General features: G+C 38.0%; 1 protein-coding gene across 7 annotated transcripts in view; it reads left to right on the forward strand.

Annotated features, from left to right (window-relative positions):
* lrch2 (leucine-rich repeats and calponin homology (CH) domain containing 2) overlaps positions 1–27616 on the forward strand; it is a 106662-nt gene that overhangs the window by 8032 nt on the left and 71014 nt on the right. For 6 of the 7 annotated variants that reach the window (XR_007896068.1, XR_007896067.1, XM_051687494.1 and 3 more), the window contains exons 2-10: positions 3969–4113; positions 5910–6036; positions 6130–6235; positions 6729–6865; positions 10293–10423; positions 15465–15552; positions 18635–18731; positions 23790–23890; positions 25002–25066. Coding sequence is in view for 5 of the 7 variants with exons in the window: in XM_051687494.1 (XP_051543454.1) it covers positions 3969–4113; positions 5910–6036; positions 6130–6235; positions 6729–6865; positions 10293–10423; positions 15465–15552; positions 18635–18731; positions 23790–23890; positions 25002–25066 (997 nt within the window). In the remaining 2 variants the exon portion in view is untranslated. Of the gene's footprint in view, positions 1–228; positions 303–3968; positions 4114–5909; positions 6037–6129; positions 6236–6728; positions 6866–10292; positions 10424–15464; positions 15553–18634; positions 18732–23789; positions 23891–25001; positions 25067–27616 lie in introns of all 7 variants that reach the window. The other variant, XM_051687537.1, reaches the window with a different exon arrangement.

A 27616-nucleotide genomic window follows, 5' to 3' on the forward strand; every position in this document is an offset into this window, starting at 1 on the left:
GTTTAGTAAATAGATTGGAAAGTGTCTGTGTTTATTTTCCCTGTCAGTGTAATAAGAGTTTTGTACTGTAATACCAGACAATATACAGTTCAAATTAGGGCTGTGTCAATACAATCAAATATTGATATGTTACTGTGGTGATGCGGGCGTGGTCGTGTGTCTGTTTGTGGGAGAGAGGGAGTGGTGTGGCTCGACAACATGATTTCTAACAGCTGTTTCTTGTTACAGTGATAGTGGGGAGAGGCCTCAAAAGCAGCCAAAACACATCAGAGAGTGAGAGAGGGAACGAGAGTACAGCATTGGTGTGTGATCTACTGTGTGTTTATGATCTGACGAGTGTTCTAAAGAAATTTATGTTTATGTTGAGTGTATTATTGACTGAATGAAAAGCAACAAAAAGTGACAAGAGAATAAAGCCATAACTGAAGCATGTCACTGCTCCCCGCCTCCTCATTCCACAACCGAACTCTGACGTGGTGTCACAGTTGCAATACTTTTTCTCACGTTATTGTATTGATACTGTAGATCCATGTATCAATATTTATATTCTACTATTTGTGCTTTCATATCAAGTTCCAGCATTTCAATAAAGAAGAAGCAGTTCGTCTACTTAATGTGCAAACTCAGAGCACCATTCCTTAGTGCAGTCAGAAACGCTCTGTGAGGAGGGAGAGAGACTGAAACTGAGCCTGCAGAATTCACTGTTTCTCTCACAGACACGCAGGGCCTCTCTAACATCTTTGTCACCACAGCCAGGCAAAAGTATGGCATCTGTACCACTCTAAAAACAAGCAGTAATCTATACAATTTTATGTCAGGAGGACCTTTTGTTTCTTTTGTTATAAATGTAAAAAATGTAATCCTGCTGAGTAATCCCAATTCTTCCCAAATGTAACTAATCTGAATACGTTGGGTTTTTATGTTACTGTAATGGATTACAGTTGCAAATTTTGTCATGGTTCTGGTAAGCCCGCAGGTTTGTTTTGATTGTTTTGTCGTTTTCTCTCCCTCGTGTTTCACAGGCGCACTCGACTGGCATGATCAGTGTTTCCATGGGAACGTTCATTGTTCTCAGGGCAGCGCCGATCATGCCACTGATTAGCTTGTCGAGCAACACCTGTTCCAGCCTGATTTCACTCCCTACATATGCCCTCATGTTTCTCTGTTTCTATGGCAAATTGTTATACTAAGTTGCACATACACACTCCACTGACAAACACACTACTCTCTACTCCGCGTGGAGGTGCATTACTGACTTTGTGAATAAATATTTTGGAACTGTTACCTCTGCTCCTGGGTCATTCTGTCCAGCACCTACACATTACAATTTAGAAAATATTGATATTTTGCAATACTTTTTCTCACTAAATTGATAATTTAGGTCCATGTATCGTAAGATTTATATTCACTATTTATATTCACAACTATTTCTAAATTAATTTCATGTCCAGCATTTCAATTAAAAAGAAGCAGGTCGTCAAAATAAGTGCAAACTCAAAGTGCTGTTCCTCAGTGCAGTCAGAGATGCTTCTATAAGGGGCTAGAGAGACTGAACGACGATCTTCATTTGAATGATCCGGATGTCGATTCTTAAAATCCCAAGGTCGCTCTTTTATTCTATACACAACCCTTTACAATGCGGTTAAAATATCAGTGATGATAAGAGATGATTCATGATACTGGTAAATTGGTAAATTGTATGTAAGCAAAATGGACATATAACTGAAATATGCCCAAATTAATTAGAATTGAAAGCTTGTGAATCAGAATCGATTCTGTATCGTGATAAATCGATACCCTGTACTACTGATTACATAACGTTGTTACAAGTATTCCCTTACTCCCAAGCCTAAAGGTGCATGACATGAGATGTTTGTGTTGGCACTCCTGGAAGTGCCCATGACGAAGCTGTTTTTGCAGCATCAGATCTGTTCAGGTAAGCCTATCCTAAATTCTGTTAATTCTGTCAAGTGACAAATTTTTTTGCGTAAATATTGGAGTGTTGAATTTATGCAAATTGTAAAAACAAAATAATAATATGTTGATACTTTTATCGTTAATTTGGGTTTCCGTCAGCTATATCGATAAACATTTTGATACGCTTAACCTTTTTTCCGCAAAAAAATCCTTTGATGGAAACGTGGTTCTATTGAGATTATTTAGAAAAATATTGCTATTGGGATTTGAACTGCAAAATGATAAACAAAAAACTAGCAAGTGATTCCTTTTGACCAAAATGTGGTAATGTTTTACCCATGTTCTACTGCCAAAAAAAAAAAAAAAAAGACTTAGACTGCTCTTTAAGGGTTCACACTTGAGTCCTCTTAAAAATAGCCAAACTCAGACCTTTATCACAAACAAACAAATAAAACAGTGAAACAAAGACAAAAAAAAATCTTCATATTCACATTGTACCTGCCAACTGTGTACTTGTTTTTGTCCACTTTGTGATAGGTTCTCAGCCCACTATTCATAATTATTTTTTGGAAACCAGTGAACTTGAATATTATATTGTTGTAATATTATATTTATTTTTATTATTCAATAGTAGTGCTATAATTGTGTAATAAAATCTTAACTTGCAAGGGGCATTGCAGTCTGGTTAAACCAAGGAGTTCTAAACCATCAAGCTTTTATAGACCATTTCAAGAACTATTTGCCGGTTTAAGGATGTGATATCTTCTTCCCTTGAACATTTCCTTCTAGTTGTCGAACTCATTAAAAAAACAGCAGGAGGCACTTCATTCATAGTGTCTTTAACACCATTTAATGTTACTAACGTACACAGCACCAGGGGCATGCAGTGAACCGGGTACCCTTTCATACCCCTTTATTAAAGTAAGGGCCACACATCCCTTATCCTGTTCTGACCCATGTTGCAACACTATAGCCATTTCATTGTTATATGTCATATCTAGATGTAGTGACAGAGCAGTCTTTTCACTACATCCAGAATTTGTAATGCCTTGACAACTCAATAATCTATGTCTCCCTCTTTTTCTTTCTCTTTTGTGTTCTTCCTGTGCCTGTCTGTGCATGTGGGTTTGGTTTTTCCTACATTGTGGGTACGAAAAATGCCCTAACAAGCACAGTAAAACCTGAAATCACCTACATTCTTGGGACCAGCCAACGGTCCCCACAAGGAAAATGGGTTAATAAACATACTAAATAGTCATAATGAAAATCTAACAATTCAGACGAGTTTGTGTGAGGATTAGGTTTAGGGGTAGGGTTAGGAGGAAAAAAAAATATCACTAGTTCAGTATAAAATAGAAGAAAAGAGTAGTCAATGGAAAGTCCTCACCAGGGCAGAACAACAAACGTGTGTGTGTAAATTTTTGTGCTTGTATGTTTAACTCCTTTATAGATCTGACTAATCAGTCATTTACACTAGACACATTATCAATAATTTTCACTGCAGATCAGTCCTGAGCTTCACACTTTCAGTTTGTTTGTATATACATTATATTAGTGCAGGGGTGGGGAACGTCAGGCCTCAGGACCGTATAAGACCTGTGAGACCATTTTACCCGGCCCGTGAGAAATAATTTGAAAAGCCAAAAAATGGCCTTGTTTCAATTAACTTAAAAAAAAAATAAACTAAAATAATGTTTAAAAATAATTTTAAATGATAACAATGCAAAATATTGTCTAGTAGACAGACATTTTAGTGTTTTTGTTCTTGGTGCGTGAGCACAAAACGGAATCCATATGTTAATTTCAAACCACAATCAAAAAAATTGCAAGCAATTGTATGGCCCACAAATAATTTCGTAAATACTCGAATGGCCCTTAAAGGAAAAAAGGTTCCCTACCCCTGCATTAGTGTGTATATACACTTAAAATGTAATGGTATTTATGTAAATTAGTATGTATATGTGTCTATATCTCTGTGTGCAACTTTCAGTGGGAAAACGTTTCTGTTGCCCTTAACTAACATGATTTTTTTTTTTTTTTTTTCTGGACAGACTTGTCAAGAAACCGTTTCTATGAAATCCCTCCAGAAGTCTGTATGTTTGCACCACTGGAGTCATTAAACCTTTATCACAACTGCATAAAAGTCCTTCCAGAGGCCATTATCAACTTACAGATGCTCACCTACCTGAACATCAGGTAAAACCATCATAGTGATCTCTTTTTCTGTTAGTTCAGTTGTTGGTCCATCTGTTCACCAATCATTTAATTTTGCCCATTCCTAATTTCTAGTATCTCTCTTAGGTTACTCTCTGTTTTTCATATGCATACTACATCTGTATTGCGTACTGAATTTCAAACATGTTGGTATGGTAGTATACTTTAATTTCTCTTTAATATATTACAGGGTGCTTTTGTTAACAAGCACACAGCTTCATGAAAGTTTAAATTTACATCATTGTATCTTTTTTTAATGTCTACTTATCTGAACCTACTAACTACGTTACTTACTATAACTTTACTTTGAGCAGTTTTGTAGGTACGTAAAAAGTCCTGAGTTGAGTTATAATTTCAGTAGCGATTCTTCAATGAAATTCCTTATTAGTCTTGGACAACATTACATTTCTGGGAAACTGTCCCTACAGACCGATTTTCTGAATACTTTCATGGTTGGGTAGGGTGTCAAATACCAGTTGTAGAATAAATCAACAATAAATCATGACAAGTAATCTGCTCCTGGGATTTTTACCATGGTTTATGGTGTACTAAGGCGAAGCAGTAAAATAAGTAGTAAAATCACTGTAACAGACAACCTAAAGTGACTTATTGCTTTTATAAAACGATGGCAACAGCAATAAGAAATAAGACACCACTGTTCTTTAAATATTTTGATTTATTAATACTAATAATCTGAATAAATGATACTTCCGACAAGTATGGTACAACTTTTCATTAGTCTAATTGTAGGCTGTTTACAGTTGCCAAGCAACGTTTCAACCTAACACATTAATATAGAATGTGCCATCACAGATGTGCATTTATCTGCACTCTACAACGCGGCACATTCAATTAGAATTTAAAGATGGAACTATCCATTTTATAATGAAAGATGAGCTCCAGCGAGTTGTCTTGCGATAGAATAAAACATTTGAAGCTGACAAAATTATAATTAATGAATTATTAATTATTAATTACAAATGAACGTTCATTAATAAGTCATTAAGAATCATTATAAAAGTAGTAGTTGATGTGGATGAGAGCTGTGCAGGAAGAAACAGTGCTGCTCTATAACAGGATCTGCTACTGATAACAATCGTAGCAAAACATTATAAACTCCAGCAAAGACATCACCACTAATTATAATGCATAATAATAATGAACTGAAAACTGCTCGACTATGCCCATGTATTAGATACATCCCTGTGGCCGCAAGTTATTTTCCCTGTTTCCAACAGAAGAAAAGCTTTCATAAAGTGTTTGGGACATAATCGCACAATCGATTGTCTGCATTAGTTTGAGTGAAAAAGCTCAGAGTCGGAATTGTACAAGGTACCCAAACAAGGCTTTTCTACGTGCAGCAGTTAAATTGCCAAAAATCAGTTCGAGAAAAATAACTAACGAGCCATTGTAAACTAAAACTTAAATTTGAATGATTTTGTTTTGGGTAGGCAGACGACCCTTTTGGGTGGGCACTACCATAGCCCTCGAAGCTGGTTGACTAGCATGATCTTCCTGATGAAGCTGGTTGACCAAGGAAGTCTTGATAATTAAGAAGCCTGGTGGGAACACCAGCACACTTGTGTTGACCAGCCATGCTGTTGCACTACTCAGCCAATAGCAGGCTACCTTCTTCTAAAAAAAAAAGTTGACTTTAAGTTTAATTAACTTCAGTCTTTGTGTGTTTTCCCTCATTATAGAAAGAAAAAGAGAGAAAGCAAGAGATCGATGATGTTTATTGAGAATTGAATGTAATCTTGATGTTTTGATGTTTTCAGTCGAAATCAACTGTCCGTGCTCCCCAAGTCTCTCTTCAATCTTCCTCTGAAAGTGCTGGTGGTGAGCAACAATAAACTCCTGTCTGTTCCTGAGGAAATCGGCAAGGCCAAAGACCTTATGGAGCTGGTCAGTGTGTTTGCAGACGTGTGATTATGTGAGATATTTATTAATGTTTATATTTCCGTGCTGTTTGTTGATATTTGCTTTTTCTCTATTCAGGACATTAGCTGTAATGAGATCCAGGTGCTTCCAACTCAGATGGGGAAACTCCTCGCATTACGAGAACTCAACATACGAAGAAACTGGCTTCAAGTACTACCGGACGGTACAGACAAACGTAGTACATACACACACACACACACACACACACACACACACACACACACACACATGCACTTCAACAAACACAAGCATCAATCAGATGAAAATCCAAAAGGTCCATTGGATCCACAAATTTAACACTTTTAGACATTCAGTGTGCATGTACTTCATGTTATGCTATTTCTTATTCAGGGTCATGAAAAACAAAGTCAAATGTCGGGGAATATTGAAATAGTTGAAATGGAAATTCTTTAAATCTTAAAATGCCATGACAATTTCTACAGTGAAAATAAAATGTTCTAGTTTTTCTCAGCTCTAAAATATTTCGTTAAAGTTTTCTTTGACAATGAAATCCTTATTCGGTGTTCACAAATGACTGGCAAAGGCATGCAAAGGGGTCAGAAAGTGTGGGAACCCTGCTAATTACTTCTTGTAAATCGATGAACTTCATACATTCTGACATTCCTCCTCTTTCTTTTTTCCTTTCTCCTTAACAGAATTGTCTGATCTGCCATTGATAAGATTGGATTTCTCTTGTAATAAGATTACAGAGATTCCCCCATCTTACTGCAAACTCAAGCAGTTACAACACATTGTTCTTGACAACAACCCTATGCAGTCTCCACCCGCGCAGGTGTGTCTATACTTGTTACTTTGTATATGTTCCGACTGAATGGAGCTAGAGCTGAAGATTTGCTTGAACGTTTCTAGTCTCCATTCAGTTGTTAATTATTGCCTGATGGCGCCATCCAGTGGCTGGCAATCTTTAAAAAACTCTATCAGGCATATTGATGCAAAAACCAGCAAGATATTTAATGAATGGTTGTAGTTTGTTCATGTTGTCAGTGAAAGGCAATATACATTGCCTGTCAAAAGTATCCTCTTGCTTTTTTTCCTAAGTTTATTCCACATGCATGGAATTATGAAGTTCTGATGTCTTTATAAAGGTATGCATGCAGTTTTTTCTACTAAATAGAAATAGAAATCAGAAATGAACACAATTTACCCCTTCACAGGAGCACCTTTTGGCATGATTCTTACTGAGCTGCTGCATGTTTTTTTCACTGGGATTTCCTTTCAATCTTTATGAGTTTTCTAGTTTTCTGAAGCAATCACCAAACCATGTTACAGGGGGTGCTGTAGTGTAGTGCAGTGATTTAGGTTCAGGGCTAGTAACTGGTAGGTTGCTGGTTTGATCCCTGTGTGGACTAAGCCATGAGACATTATGTCCTTAAGCAAGACTCCTAAAGGGATAGTTTAACCAAAACTGAAATTCACTGAAAGTCATCATTCACTCACCATCATATCGTTCCAAACCCAAATGACTTTCTTTCTTCTGTGGAACACAAAAGGAAATATTTTGAAAATTGGTTGCTCTTCTCATGCAATTACAGTAGATGGACATGAGCATTTGAACTTCAAAAAGGACATAAAAGCACCATAAAAGTATCATATTAGTGTCCATACAACTCGTGTGCTATATTCTAAGTGCTTCAGGGTGTATTCTTCCTCTGATCAACTCCTGGTGCCATTCTGTGGAGATATTGCGTGAATTTGATGGAAATTAAGGCTCCCAGACCTGGTTGTATGGCAAAGAAAATACTGTAAATATGGGAAGATTCTTGTTTCACTGCTAGTATGTTGTTCTGTGGTGTGATGTGCAGTGTTATGCCACAGTTAGTTTTAGTCTTTTAATCTGATTTGACAAGCCGTGTTTCAGAAGTGCTGATATTTAGTATATAACAGCACTTGGATGCTTCACTGTGTGTATCATTCCACTTGTCAGCCTTCCAGACAGACTGTCAGTCTGTGAGTTGACCGGTGACATGCAACAGTTGATCCTTTTTAGCTTTATGTGGAACTATTTTAGTTAGTGGAGTAGAAGTAGACAAAATAACTTTCCATATTTTGTCTCAAATGTAAGTCATTCGATATTAACTTAATGCTTTTATACAGCAGTTCTGTAAACAAGATCCAACTCAAAATCGTGCTTTATTAGGGATGAAACAATATATCGAATTTCAATATATATCGCAAACCAAAAAAATTACGAACCATATCAAGGCACAACTTGATATTTTCGAAATTTTCAACATTGTTTTCTGTCCATGTGATAATATCTGAAATGACCCATAAAATATCATAATCTCTCTATCGCTTGATTTTTACCTTTACTGTGCTTTTTTTCTACACTGTTTACAGGGTTCACACAAGGTCCTTTAAGTGCTTAAAGTACATGAAATAAGCTTTTAGAAATGTAAGTACTGGAATACCTAGAATATCGCCTTGTTTTGTTGAAAAGTGCTTGAGATTAAAACAGCATTTCTTCCGTGTTATGTATGTCCATCAAAGATGAGATCCTGCCCTCCACTTTCATTGAATAATGTATTTTACTATCCTTTTTTTTTACAGTCAGATAAAAATGTAATAGAATATACATTTTATTCACACAGCACATATGCGATAAAGAAAACGAGAGACTTCTCTCTTTGTTTTATTTTATCCCCTTCCCAATTTGGAATGCCCAATTCCCACTACTTACTAGGTCCTCGTGGTGGCGCGGTTACTCATCTCAATCCGGGTGGTGGAGGACAAGTCTCAGTTGCCTCGGCTTCTGAGATAGTCAGTCCACGAATCTTATCATGTGACTCGCTGTGCATAACACTCACAGCATGTGGAGACTCATGCTGTTCTCTGCGATCCACGCACAACTTACCACGTGCCCCATTGAGAGCGAGAACCACTCATCGTGACCACGAGGAGGTTACCCCATGTGACTCTACCCTCCCTAGCAACCGGACCAATTTGGTTGCTTAGGAGACCTGGCTGGAATCACTCAGCACACCCTGGATTCGAACTCACGACTCGTAGTCAGCGTCAATACTCGCTGAGCTACCCAGGCCCCCTGAGACTTCTCTCTTTAATAAAATGGAACAGCTGTGTGAGTCACGTTAAACTCTTAAAGTGACAGTAACATTTTAGCGCTTGTTTTACAAATTAATATAAAAATCAATGTTATAACTTATAAATTGTACACATTATTTCAAACAGTTTTATACATAATAATAATAATACCTTCTGTTCAGAAGGTTCTGTTCAGTGAAGTCTGTTCAGAAGGCTTATTTGTTTGTGATCTTTTCATATAGAGAAAGGTATATGAAAAACTCTTATTGCTTTACATTGAGCATTTATAGTATGTTGTGTATTAAATAACTTTATTTTGATGAGAAATTATCATGTGTATTTTGCACAAACATTTAAAAAAATAAACAAAATTTGTCACACTTTGTCATTTAAATTTTATAATATCGAATCGAGATTATATTGAATCGTTTGCATCATCAGCCATAACAATGTGGCCTGAACATTCAGATCTGTTCTCATCCAACCATAATCTCCTCCACATTGTTGAGTCTCTCACATTTTTGGGAAAGTCTAACAGACTTGTGAGATACTGAGATTTGCAAGGGATTTTTATTTTTATTTTGCAGATGAAAACTATGACGTAAAATATCCAGGTGTTCTGTAAAACAAGCTGAGAACTCAACAAAATCCACTTTGTTTTTCTTACTATGACTCCTCTTGCCCAAACACGCAGTTTTGGAGTACAGCCAGTTCTTCCCTTATTTTTCTCTTGACTGACATTAAGCTTGTTTCAGATTTGCTTGGAATGCCCCTTGGTCTTTGTGTAGTTATTCCTTGGAAATCCACTTTGGCTATGCTCCCAGACAATAAAAATCTGCATCAACTGCAAACAGGTGGACTCCAACCAAGTGATTATTTATCTTAGAAAAGGGAGTTTATTACGTCTTTTGGAAGGTTTTTTGAAGAGGATGATTTAAAAAAAAAAAAAGTATATGACTTGTTAATGACATTAAACACTTTGTGTTTGAGGGCAAAAACACACAGACAGACACACACACACACACACACACACACACGGTAACACACACATTGATTGTAAGCAAAACAACAAAATGTAAAACATTTAAAGGATGCAGGGTTTATATCTATGTTGAAAATCATCTGTTTTTATAATTCTTTGTGTTCTTTGCTTTCAGATCTGTTTGAAGGGGAAGATTCACATCTTCAAGTATTTAAACCTGCAGGCATGTCGCCTGGATAAAAAAACAGATACACTTGAATTGCCCTCGCTGGGAAAACGTTGCTTACCACAGCAGCTGACAGATAGGTACCCAGATTCCTTACAGTGTACCAACTACGAAAACAGCGCTTTCAGTATCCCATGAAACATGTTGTCCACAAGTTTTTAACTGATCAGGTATGCTGCAGTAGTGATTCACATACAGTTGTGCTCCAAAGTTTGCATACCCTGGCAGAAATTGTGAAATTTTGTCATTGACTTTGAAAATATGACTGATCATGCAAAAAAACTGTCTTTTATTTAAGGATAGTGATCACATGAATCTATTTATCATCACATAGTTGTTTGGCTCCTTTTTAAATCATAATGATAACAGAAATCACCCAAATGGCCCTGATCAAAAGTTTACATATCCTTGAATGTTTGGCCTTGTTACAGACACACAAGGTGACACACACAGGTTTAAATGGCAATTAAAGGTTCATTTCCCACACCTGTGGCTTTTTAAATTGCAATTAGAATGAGCTTTATTGCCAAGTATGCTTACACATACAAGGAATTTGTCTTGGTGACAGAAGCTTCCAGTGTACAACAATACAAAAACAATACACAGACAGCAGCAAGACATAGATAATAATACAAAATAAAAAATAAAAACTAATTATACACATACGTACAGACACACACACACATACATACACACATACACATGGGTAGTGCAAATCTAATACAATCTGTTATGTACAGTGTAAATACAAATCTGTTATGTACAGTGCAAATGTTTTGTTGTTTTTTGTTTTCAGAGGAATGAAATGGCAGAAGAGGTTGGATGTGTTGGATAAATATGAGAATTGTATTGCACATAGTTATTGCTCAATGGGGCAATTTAACTGTTCATGAGATGGATAGCCTGAGGGAAAAAACTCTTCCTGTGCCTGACGATTCTGGTGCTCAGAGCTCTGAAGCGTCGGCCAGAAGGCAACAGTTCAAAAAGGTAGTGGGCAGGGTGAGTGGGGTCCAGAGTGATTTTTCCAGCCTTTTTCCTCACTCTGGAAGTGTATAGTCCTTGAAGGGTGGGCAGGGGGCAACCAATAATCCTCTCAGCAGTCCGAACTATCCTTTGTAGTCTTCTGATGTCTGATTTCGTAGCTGAACCAAACCAGAGAGTTATTGAAGTGCAGAGGACAGACTCAGTGACTGCTGAGTAGAACTGTATCAGCAGCGCCTGTGGCAGGTTGAACTTCCTCAGCTGGCGAAGGAAGTACAACCTCTGCTGGGCCTTTTTCACAATGGAGTCAATGTAGGTCTCCCACTTCAGGTCCTGTGAGATGGTAGTGCCCAGGAACCTGAATGACTCCACTGCTGCCACAGTGCTGTTTAGAATGGTGAGGGGGTCAGTGTTGGGGTGTTCCTCCTAAAGTCCACAATCATCTCCACCGTTTTGAGCGTGTTCAGCTCAAGGTTGTTTTGACCTCACCAGACAGCCAGCTGTTTATTCTCCCTTCTGTATGCAGACTCATCGTCATCTCGGATGAGGCTGATGACAGTGGTGTCATCTGCAAACTTCAGGAGCTTGACAGAGGGGTCCTTGGCGATGCAGTCATTGGTGTAGAGGGAGAAGAGTAGTGGGGATAGCACACATCCCTGGGGGGCACCAGTGCTGATTGTACAGGTGCTAGAAGTGAGTTTCCCCTGTCTCACAAGCTGCTGCCTGTCTGTCAGAAAGCTGGTAATCCACTGACAGATAGACATGGGAACAGAGAGTTGGTGTAATTTATTCTGGAGTATAGCTGGGATGATGGTGTTGAAAGCCGAACTGAAGTCCACAAAAAGGATCCTTGCATATGTCCCTGGTCTGTCCAGATGTTGCAGGATATGATGCAATCCCATGCTGACTGCATCATCCACAGACCTGTTTGCTCGATAAGCAAATTGAAGGGGATTTAGAAAGGGTCCAGTGATGTTCTTCAGGTGGGCCAACACTAGTCTCTCAAATGATTTCAGGACCACAGACGTCAGGGCGACAGGTCTATAGTCATTAAGTCCTGTGATTTTTGGTTTCTTTGGGATGGGGATGATAGTGGAACGTTTGAAGCAGCATGAGACTTCACACTGCTCCAGTGATCTATTGAAGATCTGTGTGGGGGCCAGCTGGTTAGCACAGGATTTAAGACATGCAGGTGAAACTCCATCTGGGCCCTGTGCTTTCCTTAAAACTTGTTTTTCAGCTTCTCAGAGTATCTTCTTTTAGCCACTCTGATTCCCTTATTCAGTGTGTTCGTGGCCTGATTGTACAAGACTTTATCCCCAACTGAAAGCATCCTCTTTGGCCTGACGAAGCTGCCTGAGTTCCGCTGTAAACCATGGTTTGTCGTTGTTAAATGTTAAATAAGTCCTAGTAGGAATGCACATATCCTCACAGAAACTGATATATGATGTAACAGTATCTGTGAGCTCGTTCAGATTGGTGTCTGCAGCCTGAAAAACACTCCAATCAGTGCAGTCAAAGCAGGCTTGTAGTTCCAGCTCTGCTTCGTTGGTCCATCTCTTTACAGTCCTTAATACAGGCTTAGAAGATTTTAATTTCTGTCTGTAGGTTGGAAGAAGATGAACCAGACAATGATCAGATAGTCCCAAAACTGCTCTAGGAACAGAGCGATATGCATCCTTTATTGTTGTGTAGCAGTGATCCAGTATATTTCTGTCTCTGGTTGGGAATGTAATGTGCTGTTTGTATTTGGGCAGTTCACGTGTGAGATTTGCTTTGTTGAAATCCCCAAGAATAACTGAGTCCGGGTATTGTTGTTCCGTGTCTGTGATTTGATCAGTCAGCTGTTGCAGCGCTGTGTTCAAACACGCGTTTGGCGCGATATACACACCTGAATAAACGAGGAAAACTCCCGCAGCGAGTAGAAAGGCTTACAGTTAATAAAGAGCGCTTCCAAATTAGGACAGCACATATTCTTTAACGTTGTTACATCTGTACACCAACTTTCATTGATGTAAAAGCATGTTCCACCGCCTCTCGTTTTCCCCCTTAACTCCGTGATGCGATCCGCTCTGAACAGCTGAAAGTCCGGCAGATGTAACGCGCTGTCCGGAATGGCTTCACTCAGCCAGGTTTCTGTGAAGCACAAGGCAGCAGAGTTTGAAAAGTCCTTGTTTGTGCGGGTGAGGAGATGTAGTTCGTCCGTTTTGTTAGGGAGCGTGTGGAGATTCGCAGAGCCCTGCCGACAGAGTTTGACCAGCGCACCTGCTCGTCTCCCTCGCCTGCGTCTCATAGCGCGTTTAAACAACACAGCCGCGCCTCCGACTAAAATGTCAAACAAAACATCCGAATATTACAAATCCGGGAAAAGATTGACTGGTGTATGCTGTCGAATATTCAGCAGTTCGTCTCTGGTAAAACTGACTGAAAATAGATTACTAACAGGACAAACAAACAAAAACAACAAAACAATAGAAGTGCTCCTCACCGAGGTGGCCATCCGCGGCGCCATCATGATGTATATAGATGTAATTAGTGCCTGTGTATAAATAGTCAATGAATTTGTTAGCTCTCACGTGGATAAACTGAGCAGGCTAGATACTGAGCCATGGGGAGCAGAAAAGAACTGTCAAAAGACCTGCGTAACAAGGTAATGGAACTTTATAAAGATGGAAAAGGATATAAAAAGATATCCAAAGCCTTGAAAATGCCAGTCAGTACTGTTCAATCACTTATTAAGAAGTGGAAAATTCAGGGATCTCTTGATACCAAACCAAGTTCAGGTAGACCAAGAAAGATTTCAGCCACAACTGCCAGAAGAATTGTTCGGGATACAAAGAAAAACCCACAGGTAACCTCAGGAGAAATACAGGTTGCTCTGGAAAAGACGGTGTGGTTGTTTCAAGGAGCACAATACGATGATACTTGAACAAAAATGAGCTGCATGGTCGAGTTTCCAGAAAGAAGCCTTTACTGCACCAATGCCACAAAAAAGCCCAGTTACAATATGCCCGACAACACCTTGACACACCTCACAGCTTCTGGCACATTGTAATTTGGAGTGACAATCATAAGCGCTGTGTTTGGAGAGGGGTCAACAAGGCCTATAGTGAAAAGAATACCATCCCCACTGTGAAGCATGGTGGTGGCTCACTGATGTTTTGGGCTTGTGTGAGCTCTAAAGGCACGGGGAATCTTGTGAAAATTGATGGCAAGATGAATGCAGCATGTTATCAGAAAATACTAGCAGACAATTTGCATTCTTCTGCATGAAAGCTGCGCATGGGACGCTCTTGGACTTTCCAGCATGACAATGACCCTAAGTACAAGGCCAAGTTGACCCTCCAGTGGTTACAGCAGAAAAAGGTGAAGGTTCTGGAGTGGCCATCACAAGCCACTCTGGGGAGATCTCAAACGTGCGGTTCATGCAAGACGACCAAAGACTTTGCATGACCTGGAGGCATTTTGCCAAGACGAATGGGCAGCTATACCACCTGCAAGAATGTGGGGCCTCATGGACAACTATTACAAAAGACTGCACACTGTCATTGATGCTAAAGGGGGCAATACACAGTATTAAGAACTAAGGGTATGCAGACTTCTGAACAGGGGTCATTTCATTTTTTCATTGTTGCCATGTTTTGTTTTATGATTGTGCCATTCTGTTATAACCTACAGTTGAATATGAATCCCATAAGAAATAAAAGAAATGTGTTTTGCCTGCTCATTCATGTTTTCTTTAAAAATGGTACACATATTACCAATTCTCCAAGGGTATGCAAACTTTTGAGCACAACTGTATAATAGCATAAACACATTGTGTGGGTCACTGTACACTTTACAACTTCTTTTACCGTGTTTTTCATCATATTTATTCACTGGACTTTTGAAGTTTTGATCAGCATCTTAGAAGTTTAAGATTTTGTGTTTTTTTTGTCCACAGTCATTTGTTTAAAGCAAAACAATGCATTAGAATAGAAACAGTAATAAAAGTTTCAGAATTATTGGTGGTGATGACACAAACAGGAGCAAAATGAGAAACACAGGTCAAACTTTATCTTGTGTAACTAACACTCAGTTATTGTGCAGAGTAATGATGTTGTGTGTGCTTTATGTCCTTGTGTATGTTTTTTTGTGTAGTATGGAAGATTTCTATCCCAGTAAAAACCATGGCCCTGACTCAGGTATTGGCAGTGACAACGGTGACAAAAGGCTGTCGACTACAGAGGTAAACACACACACACACATGCTCGCTCAGCAGAAAAGATTTCAACTTTGGTTCTGTATGTACACTCTGTACAGCTGTATAATGTAACACTATTTGGACAGTGATTGTTTTGGTGATGAGCTAGCTCATCTACAACACACTTTGCATTTAAAATGAACACACTTTAGACTTGGGGGCTATTGACACCAAACACATTTTTTCTTCAATCTACACTGTTTTCTATTGTTTTTCTATGTAAACAGGTTCTGTACAGATTTCTTTGTCCATTGTGCTGCTTGCATTTTTCTTTTTCTCTTTGTCTTGCACAGGATTGGCACGTATTTAAAAAAAAAAAAAAAATTTTATGTTACGTTAAGAAAAACGGCAACTCTTAAAAGCCCGCCTCAAGACACCTTAGTGCAAAAACATGTTCGGTTGTTATTTAAGTGGGTTTCTTGATCTGAAAAATGATTTGGGAGTTCGGCATCAAGCCCCATTTATTTTAAACACAGATCACTACATTCTGAACCTCAAAGTTTTTGTCAACAAAAACTGATACCTGCTTGAGTGAATAACAAATGTTACACCTTGGCCAGACATGTTAATCTGGCAATTGTTGTGAATGAAAGTGCCTATGAATTCTCAGACTGAATGTGAAACTGGTATTTTTTCTATCGGGCCTGTCCTGGAACACCTCTTCATGTAAAAACACGTACTTGAGACAAAATCAGCACTGTCCCCCATTGTAGTCAATACACTCCTAGCAACAGCAGAACAGACCTGGTTCAGATGCATGGAAGACACAGGTCAAAATCGAAATCTAGGAGGTATACTGTAGTTGATAAATAATCAGGAATGCTCTGCTGTCAGACTACATATAAAGCCACTTTCTTGACACAGTGTTTGGTTAAACACCTTAAATGGAAAAAAGGTAAAATTCTTCAACACAACCCAAACATAAGAATTATCAAACAAACTGTTAGTTTGTCATTTAGAGGAAGTAAAGAACCAGTGAGCTGAGGAAACAACGATAACCTGGAGGCTCAAAAAACAACCATACCTGCTGAAAAACAACAGCCTATATCAGCCTAAGACGGTTTGATTGGTCTAAGCTGGTTTAGTCAGGTCTAGCTGGTCTCCCAGCATGGTCAGGATGGTGCTAGGCTGGGTTAGTTGGTTGGCCGGCCTGACCAGCTGACAAGGTCCCAATAGCCCTTTAAAACCAACAAACAGATCAGCCTGACCAAGCTGAGAGCACAGCTGTGATCATCAAACCAGCTTAGGCTGGTTTAAGCTGTTTTTGTCCACCAGCAATAGTGGAGTAAAACACAACTACATACAGTGCATCCGGAAAGTATTCATAGCGCTTCACTTTTTCCACATTTTGTTATATTACAGCCTTATTCCAAAATGGATTAAATTAATTATTTTCCTCAAAATTCTACAAACAATACCCCATAATGACAACGTGAAAGAAGTTTGTTTGAAATCTTTGCAAATTTATTAAAAATAAAAAATGAAAAAAAATCACATGTACATAAGTATTCACAGCCTTTGCCATGACACTCAAAATTGAGCTCAGGTGCATCCTATTTCCACTGATCATCCTTGAGATGTTTCTACAACTTGATTGGAGTCCACCTGTGATAAATTCAGTTGATTGGACATGATTTGGCACACACCTGGCTATATAAGGTCCCACAGTTAACAGTGCATGTCAGAGCACAAACCAAGCCATGAAGTTCAAGGAATTGTCTGTAGACCTCCGAGACAGGATTGTATCGAGGCACAGATCTGGGGAAGGGTACAGAAAAATTTCTGCAGTATTGAAGGTCCCAGTGAGCACAGTGGCCTCCATCATCCGTAAATGGAAGAAGTTTGGAACCACCAGGACTCTTCCCAGAGCTGGCCGCCTGGCCAAACTGAGCGATCGGGGGAGAAGGGCCTTAGTCAGGGAGGTGACCAAGAACCCTATGGTCACTCTGACAGAGCTCCAGCATTTCTCTGCGGAGAGAGGAGAACCTTCCAGAAGAACAACCATCTCTGCAGCACTCCACCAATCAGGCCTGTATGGTAGAGTGGCCAGACGGAAGCCACTCCTCAGTAAAAGGCACATGACAGCCCGCCTGGAGTTTGCCAAAAGGCACCTGAAGGACTCTCAGACCATGAGAAACAAAGATTGAACTCTTTGGCTTGAATGGCAAGCATCATGTTTGGAGGAAACCAGGCACCGCTCATCACCTGGCCAATACCATCCCTACAGTGAAGCATGGTGGTGGCAGCATTATGCTGTGGGGATGTTTTTCAGTGGCAGGAACTGGGAGATTAGTCAGGATTGAGGGAAAGATGAATGCAGCAATGTACAGAGACATCCTTGATGAAAACCTGCTCCAGAGCGCTCTGGACCTCAGACTGGGGCAAAGGTTCATCTTCCAACAGGACAACAACCCTAAGCACACAGCCAAGATAACAAAGGAGTGGCTCTGGGACAACTCTGTGAATGTCCTTGAGTGGCCCAGCCAGAGCCCAGACTTGAACCCGATTGAACATCTCTGGAGAGATCTGAAAATGGCTGTGCACCGACGCTCCCCATCCAACCTGATGGAGCTTGAGAGGTCCTGCAAAGAAGAATGGGAGAAACTGCCCAAAAATAGGTGTGCCAAGCTTGTAGCATCATACTCAAAAAGACATGAGGCTGTAATTGGTGCCAAAGGTGCTTCAACAAAGTATTGAGCAAAGGCTGTGAATACTTATGTACATGTGATTTTTTTGTTTTGTTTTTTATTTTTAATAAATTTGCAAAGATTTCAAACAAACTTCTTTCACATTGTCATTATGGGGTATTGTTTGTAGAATTTTTAGGAAAATAATTAATTTAATCCATTTTGGAATAAGGCTGTAACATAACAAAATGTGGAAAAAGTGAAGCGCTGTGAATACTTTACGGATCCACTGTACAGAAAAGTCAGGTATGCAAAAAATTATCACAGTCTCACCACAAGATACAAACAGTTCAGCAGAACAGCTTGTCAGGGACGTATTATCTTCATTCCTTCCCTAATCTTTGTTCTCTCTCTCCCCCCCTCTCATTGTGGTCTCATAGCCATCTGACGATGACACGGTTAGTTTCCACTCTCAAGTGTCTGAGACAGTGCGGGTTGATGCACGCTTACTTCTCACAAAGCTGGATTCAAACAAAGGTTTGTGTGTGTTCAGTTTTGGTATTTGCCACGGATGATTACTTGTTTAAATATTGACTAATCACTGATTTTTTTTTTAGAATTTTTTTTCTAGTATTACCTCCCCTCAAGAAATATTGACATTTCTCAACTATTTTTAGATACAATGTATAGACACCTAATTTTAACATGATGAGGCCAACACTACTTTTTTGCTCTTATTATACAAGACAGTAACTGTCAGTATTTGGAACTCCTCAAAGAAAGCATAAGGAATTTACCCATAATTGCTAATAAATCACAATAATACCCACAAGTAAGTTATGTCGCCAGAAAGGCCAGACATGTATGTCTGTAATTAAAGGATTCATTTACCCAAAAAAGAAAATACTGTCATTAATACTAATCCTCATGACTCATTCCAAAAACATATGACTTTCTTCCATGGAACAGAAAAGGAACCATTTTTAAGAATTCTACTGGTTGTTCATTTCTGTGCACTTACAATGAATGGGGACCGAGGCTTTTAAGCCTCTGAAAAGTGGTCCATAAAACCAGTTCATAAAATTGGTCTGATTTGTTCATCAATCGGACTCATCCAGTTCCCGAGTTCAGTTCATTGACTCCATGATCCAGTCGCAGTGGTTAACAGCTCACTGAAGGGGAGGATTATCAGCAGTGTTGGTAAATTTTAAGATGTTTTTCAAAAGTCAGGATAAAATTCAGTGGGGAATGCCAGTCTAACATGTTCAAGGAATAAGTCTGATGAATAAATAAATATTTTTCACTTAAGTAATATCAGTGCACACTTGTTTTGAATTGATTCACGGTGCATACAAACGCCACTAGTTGGTCGCATATAACTTCAAAGGTGCAATGTGATACAACTTGAATGGAATCGTTTTAAATGCTACCAAAAAACCAAACAAACAAAAAATAAAACGGTTTGTTTCATTAATCAAAATACTTGTTTATTATAAAACAAAAATTTAGAACTTTTTAGAAGCTGAGACATTTTCTCTATGTACACAATCGTTGTAGAACGTTGCTTGGAGCCACTGATCCAGAGTCAGCTTTTCTCATCTCATTCCCCAAGTTACGGGGAGCTGTAACATGGAGCAGTTTGGCTGCACAAGTCAGTGAATTGAGCGAGTATTTCACCCTGTGAATCATGTCGTGGCCAGTGGAAGATTAATCTTATAATCCCTCTGCCTAAATGCGTTTACTGATTTTTTTTTTAATGCAATGTGTAGTCAATCGCATTTCACTCAACTGAATGTTGATCTCATATTACGCTAAAACACGGAATTTTCCCAGCTTGTATAACTAATGTGCATGTGTGTTAGTGAGTTGATTGACAGATGATGCCTGTATCTAAAAGGTGATTGGCTCTTTTACCTGCAAGGCGTGACTTTGTTTCTACATCCACTGGCTGTTGGGTGCTAGAGCTTCTTGGTTGGGCGTTCCAATTTCTCCCATTCATTTAAATAAGTGACTCATCTCTGCTAAATAGTCTCTGGCCTCACACTTTATAGAACTACAATGCCCATCATGCACTATGTCTCCTCCCTGAAGTTTGCACATTTTTACTCCTGATTTCTTGCAATACAGGGAAAGTAGAGGTGTACAAAAGCAACACGTTACTTTATTTAAAAAGTAACTCCGATATTATGATCTAAAATAAAAATATATTGCATTACTTTACTCGTTACTTAAAAAGTAATCTGATTACGTAATGTGCGTTACTTGTAACACGGTACCCCCAACACTGATTATCAGCGAATTACGACTTAAATTTCAGTATGTTCCTCGTGCAAAGCTATTGATTTCAGAAGACTTGGAGTAAAGCGCACAAATCATATGGACCACTTTAATGATACTTTAATGGTGCTTTTGCAGTAGCACCATGGTACTACTGATTGTATGGAAAAGAGTGTACAGTTCTCCTTTTGTGTTCCACAGAAGAAATAATGTCAGGTGTGAAAGAAATGAGGTTTTAAACAGTAAATGATGACATAATTTTTCAGTTTTGGAGAAACTAATCCTTGTTAATCACAATCATGGCATACAGATAACCTGGAGATGAAAATAACTGAGAACTTCCTTTGCTGTGACATAGTTTGGTGTGTCTTTTTAGATAATTTAATGTAAGTGAAATTAAGCATGCAATTTATGCACCATCAAATGGAATTGCAGAAATACATTGTTTTCAAAAAGCCCCCATCTTCCCTTGATCAAACCAACAGATAGTCCCACCCCAAACTCACACCATCGTTCGAGTCAATGTTATTGTCTCTCTTGAGATGGGGTGCTTAAAACAAACAAAGGTATTTTCATATATTTCACAGTGTTTACATTTTTCAAGAAAATTAAACTATAAATGGCTTATAGTTGAAAGGTCTGAAACCTATGAATGGCTTATAGAACTTATAGTTGTCTCTGCATTTTAAAGGGATAGTTCACCCAAAAATGAAAATTCTCTCATTATTTACTCACCCTCATGATATACCAGGTGTGTATGACTTTCTTTCTTCACTAGGACACATAAAAAAAAAATTAAAAAAAAGAATAATATCTTAGCTCAGTAGGTCCTTAAACTGAAAGTGGATGGTGATCTGACTTTTGAAGCTCCAAAAATCACAGACAGTTAACTTCATCAATACGAGTCCAGCTGTTAAATTAATGTATTCTAAAGTGACACAATTGCTTTTGGTGTGAAAAATATCAATATGTAAGTACTTTTTTAACTCTAAATCATCGCTTCCGGTAAGTTTCACGAGAGGGTGTAGATCCCGCAGTCTCTTGTGTGATGTATTAACGTTGCCATGATACGGACGTAATCTCACATTCTTGTCTCGGTTGAGACATCCAGGATAAGCACACAAATGCACCATTTTGAGTAAAGAAACAGATAAATACAGATCTAAACCAAAACCAACCAAGCTACTGTACAGCATTCCTCCTACTCAGTTGTAAACAGTGCTGCTCTTTCATGTATCGCATGTTCCTCAGTTCTCACGTCTCACGTGCCAACGCGCGTACCGCTGCTGACCAGAAATGATGATTTAGAGTTAAAAAAGTACTTATATATTGATATTTTTCACACCAAAAGTAATTGTGTCACTTTAGAATACATTAATTTAACAGCTGGACGTTTACACTGACTATGTGTGATTTTTGGAGCTTCAAAAAAGAAATCTCCATTCACTTGCATTTTAAGGACCTACTAAGCTGAGATATTTTTCTATTTTTCTTCAAATGTGTTCTGTTGAAGAAAGAAAGTCATACACACCTGGGATATCATGAGAGTGAGTAAATGATGAGAGAATTTTTATTTTTTGGTGAACTATCCCTTTAAGCTGGGATAGGAGAAAGTGTTTTAACACTGAAAAAAGTTATATACTTCATCTTTAAAGGTGCACTCTGTAGTTTTGTTAATTGAACTGAACTGAACTTAATTGAATTTAAAGTGAAATAGATAGTAATAATAGAATAGTATTTAAAAAAAATATGTTTAAATTTATGTACATTTACATGAGATGAAGTCATATCAGTCTTAAAGAAAAAGCTGCTTTAATCTATATATGGTGCTTAGCGCAAATTCATGAGCATCACCATGTTGACATCATAAAACCACCCGAATATTACTCGCTTTGTCTTAATCCCCTGTAATCATACGCTTTTGCAGAATAAGTGAACTATGTCTGACTACGAATAGCACAATTTTACAATGACTTCACTAACTGAGAGATTCAGTTCTTGTGTGATGCTGAATCTATGCCGTTAGGTGTCATCAAACATAAACACAAACTGTACTGATTGCACATTTAAAGTAAAAATATTAGGGGTGTAACGGTTCTCATAAAAAAATGAACCGTTGGTTCACCACCCACGGATCAGTAAGCATTTGCACCGCGGTACATCTCAAGTTTAATGACACGTTTGGAGCACAAGGTTTGGTGAAGAAAACAAAGTGTCAAATAGCCATGCATAGTTACAACCTCAGCTAATGCACATGTATCGCTCTGTAGATGCCTGTGTTTCACGTTGGTCAACTTTCTACAGAGAGATGCTTTCCTATTAACTGTTAGTATGTAAAATCAGTTGATGACATCACTGTTCTTCACGTGTTGGTGTGTAGTTAAAAAAACAGAAAACAATTAGCGATGGTCAAAAAACATTTACAAAACAGGCACTGTTTGCAGATATTGCTCGACGCTAGTGCCATAATACATCAATATATGATGAGCTGTTTACGCCAAAATCACCCAGGGATAGATAGTGCGTGGCACGCACATAGCCACAGATGAGTCCGCAACCACACACACACTCCCTTCCGTTTTAAGCAAGCACTTCTGTACTCAGTGCTCAGTGACAGACGTGAAAGAATAACTAAAGCTCTTGGGGGAGTTCATTGCCAAAGTTATGTTGCCCTTCTCCACTGATGAAGATGTGGGATTTCCCTTCTCATTTCCATTTTCAGCTTACGAATGTTGAATATACTGTATGTTGAGTTGAATTTGAAATGCGCTTTATGTTGATGCATGAGGCGTAATAGTGTAGGTATCAAGATAATTATTATTATTTTATTTTTTTGTTAAGGACCCTAACAAAAATTAACCATGATTTTACTATAGTAATATTGTAGTAGACATGACTGTAAAAACCATGACTGCTGTCACCATTTTCTTATTAACCATTGTTTTATGCAGTAATACTATAGTATCCATATAGTAACAATGATTTTACTATAGTATTGTAACCATGACAGTAACCATGTTAATTTTGTGGTTACTGTGATTTTTATAACAAATACCATGATTAAACTATGGTTAATGTGGTAAAACCATGGTGATTTTTAGTAAGGGCAAACCTGTTGAAGTGTATCAAAAAGAGTATTCTTATTTTGGATTGATCAGTATATATATATTTTTTTCTAAACAGCAAATACCAAACCATACCGAAACCTTGACCCTAAAACTGATACAAACCGAATCATGAGAAATTTAAACTGTTAGACCCCTAGTAAATATCTTGTCTTGGTGTTCTCATCTTAAGTATTTTGTGATGTATGTGCAGATCAGGACCAATACGACTTCATTGAGCCAAATCCAGATGAAGAAGCTACACTTTCTGAGGGAGATATAAAACAAAATGCACCCTACGTGACATGTATTAAGGTATACCCATATGTACATGCTTCTTCAATCCTTATCTATCCTACCAAGAAATAGGTCATACACTTGAGAATCGTACGTCTACACACACACCCTGTTGAAAAGACCAGCATTGTGGTCATAAGGATATGCTGTATTTTGGATGCTGGTATCCTGGTGTCCCTACCACACTATAAAAAAAAATTCTGTAAAATTTACGGTAAATTACCGGCAGCTTTTTTCTACCGTAAAAAATACGGTAACCACATTTCAGGCTTTACGGGATGTAATTTTGATCCTGTATATTTGACGGTACATTACCGTTTATATTCTTAAATTATTTAAACTTGATACTTGAAACCTTCTGAAACTGTAAAAATCTGCTTTTCACTTTATAATGTACAGTATTGTTAATCACAGTAGTAATTACAGAAGAGCACATGATGGCATGAAGTTCATCAATAGTGACCCTTCCAGGAGCAAACACCAAATAAACAATTAGAGACAGTGCTCAGTGTCACTCACACAAACACTAAACACCATCAGGGTAACAAAATAATGCAGTAAACATGAACTAAACTACATCAGATATAACACAGAACACCCAAGTACATAACTGATATTAAAAATAAGAAGACACATAGCTATTCCCATAAAATATAATGAAATGTAATGGGTCACATAGGGAATTCTGAGAACGCCCGATTATTGTTTTTTACTGTAATTTTAACAATAATTTACTGTAAAAAGTACATGTACTCTCTTGTTAAACATAATTTACATTCTTAACATTAATTATATGGTAAAAATAAATGTTTACAACATTTTACGGTAAAATGACGTATATTTTAAAGTAACTATCTGTTAACCAATTAATTTTTTTTTTACTGTAGCATTTTTACAGTCTTTTACTGTTAAAATTGCAGACATTTTTCACTGTGCAGGCTTCTTAACTAGCCTAACCAGAAAGCCTCCCGTGGTCAACCAGCTTCATCAGAAAGACCACAACTGCTTGGATCAGTATGGAAATTTATGCTGGTCTAAGCTGGTCTTTTCAGCAGGGCACTCAACAGTGCATTCACATTTTACTGTAGTAGACTTTAACTGATGAGAGCTTCACTTCTCTTGTCCTCAGGAGTTGGAGAGGGTTTTAAAAACACACCAAAGCAAAGACAAAGAGAACTGTAAAGAGGAGTCTGGGTAAGTCTGTCTCGTTTAGGGTACATGTGCCTTATCAACATCAGTGTCTGACCTCACTTATGCTCTTGTGACTGAATGGGAATAAATCCCAGCAGCCGTGTTCCAGCATCTAGTGGAAAGCTTTCCAAGAAGAGTTGAAGTTGTAAAAGCAGCAAACAGGGGGACTAATGATTTTGATTTTGAAATTAAATGTTCAGCAAGCACATGAGTGTGATGTTCAAGTGTCCACATACTTTTGGGCTTATAGTGTATTTCCATTTATAATGAATGATGTCACATTTTCAGCCTGAGTTTCTGCCTATAAAACCAAATTCCATTCACAGGGAGCTCTCACTCAGAGTTCCTGTTCATAAAATCCAGCTCAGTGTATTCAAGGTCAGAACTCATTCATAAAGCCTTCATGAACTCCATCCCTCAAAGGTAAAGCAGTTCTTACTAACAAAATCAGTTTTGTCTTTCTGCACCGTAAAGGGAAGAGAACTTTGTACACTATTGGTCAAGCATTTGGGCTGCTGACACAGAGTCCACCAAGCTGGGGTGTCACATGAACTAGGTTGCTTCAGGAAGACTTCCTATAAATTGTGTGCTTTAAGTCATGTTAATTGAAGCCTCTTTAGGTGCGAGGCAAATAACCATGATGGAATTATTAAGAAGAGATGAAAAGTCTCAAAATTTTAAAACTGCTCACAGCATGATGGAGTTTTTATGGTAAACTTTTTTACCATTTTATGAGAAACTGTTTAATAAGTAACAGCTGTTGTGTAATATTCAGAAACAACTTGACAATCAAGAGCCTGGAAAATCATACTAATGGGCTTTTAGTCAGTGCAACAGTGCTAGATGATTTGTTTTCCTTTTCTTTCTGGTCTGGTCTTCTGTTTGCTGAATTAAAAAAAAAAATTTTACCCAGAAAGTCTGGTGCACACTAGGATTTTGGCCATGATATTGGCGTCGGTGACAAATTGTTTCATTGTAAGGCAAAATTTAAATTCTTTGATTGCTTAGTGTGATATGCTTACCAGCGTTTTAATTGGCATTGTGATGAATCTTAGCATCTGATAAAAACATGCTTATTTACATGATTTGCAACATAAATATCTCATTATTTACCAATCCCTTCACGTTATCATCATACTATCAAAGTCTGGCTCTCACCAGACTCATCATCGTACAATCTGACATGCAACAAATGTAAATGACAGAAGGAAATGCACAGTGTGAACCCGGCAATCAGTTCACAGTCAGAAAATTCCAGCATAATAATAATAGTAATAATGATATGTTTTATTCATAGAGCACCTTTCTAGTACTCAGGGTCGCATTAAAAAAAAAAAAAGAAAAAAAAAAGGAGGAATCATAAAAATTCAATGACATATCAAATACTACTAAGAATCATATAGACAAAACAAGTACAGAAGCAATACTAAAATAAACATAATAAACAAACATAAAAAAAAAAGATAAAAGTAAAGAAAAGTAAATGGTGAGAGTAGCATAGAGACGGGTTCAATGTGAAGTTTAGAGGTTCGTCAGATCAGATCACCCGTCTGGTGCTTCAGTGACACGCCTACTAAATCTCAGCCATTTAATTCTTTATATAAATGGCATTTTTGTGTATTTGTGACAAAAAGGGGGAAGTGACAAACATGTACTGTATGTCTGATCAAAGCAAGTGTCTCACTGTTTTTTATTTTTTATTTATTTATTTATTTATTTGTTTTGTTTTTGTTTTTTGTTTTTTGGTAAATTGCTTAGAACAGGTGTGGCAAATTTTCCCTGACTTACGTCACCACACGTCTTCTATGGTCAACAAACCATAAACACTGATAACATAATGCACTATGACATAATATTATATAGTAATGAATACAACAAACTTAAGTCTAGCTAAAGTTTCTGCAGTTGATTTCTGTCAGCAAGTCATTTATTATCTGATGGAGACTTTGTAATTGGTCTGACACACAAGAGTTAAAGAGGATGATAAGGCTAAAGAAGTCTGCAGGGCATGAGTATTTTAAAACTTGAGATGCTTGATGGCAATTGCAGTTGAACCATTACACCCATCAATCTGCTTGCTTTACATGTGCATCTCATCTTATGTGGCAAGGGCTGTGCCAGTGCCAAGTAAAGGCAAATGCCTTTCACTCACCATCACATCCATTTCGTTTGGTTGTTGTTCTTTCAATAGTGCGACAATTATTTTATTTGGCCTGTCACCTGTGTTATGTGCTGGATTTGTTTTTTTTCCTTTTTATTCCAGAGAAGTTCACAAACAGTAAGGAGGAAGTGATGTGATGCTATCCAGATGTCGAAATATTCCCTTGTATTCTGATGAATCGAGTTAAACAAAAAAAAGTTACTCAGCATAAAGACACACCTCATCCTTGCACTAAAATCAAATGTAGATTCATCTGTACTGGAAATGCATCAGCGTTATTTAAGATTAGTGGGTGAGGCAGACAGACTGCTAATATTAAGATCCAGTTTCCTAATATTATATATATATAAAAAAAGGTTTGAGCCAAAGGATGGTGGTTTGCTTGTTATTTT

This window comes from Myxocyprinus asiaticus, chromosome 4 (genome assembly GCF_019703515.2).
Source record: "Myxocyprinus asiaticus isolate MX2 ecotype Aquarium Trade chromosome 4, UBuf_Myxa_2, whole genome shotgun sequence".
NCBI lineage: Eukaryota > Metazoa > Chordata > Actinopteri > Cypriniformes > Catostomidae > Myxocyprinus > Myxocyprinus asiaticus.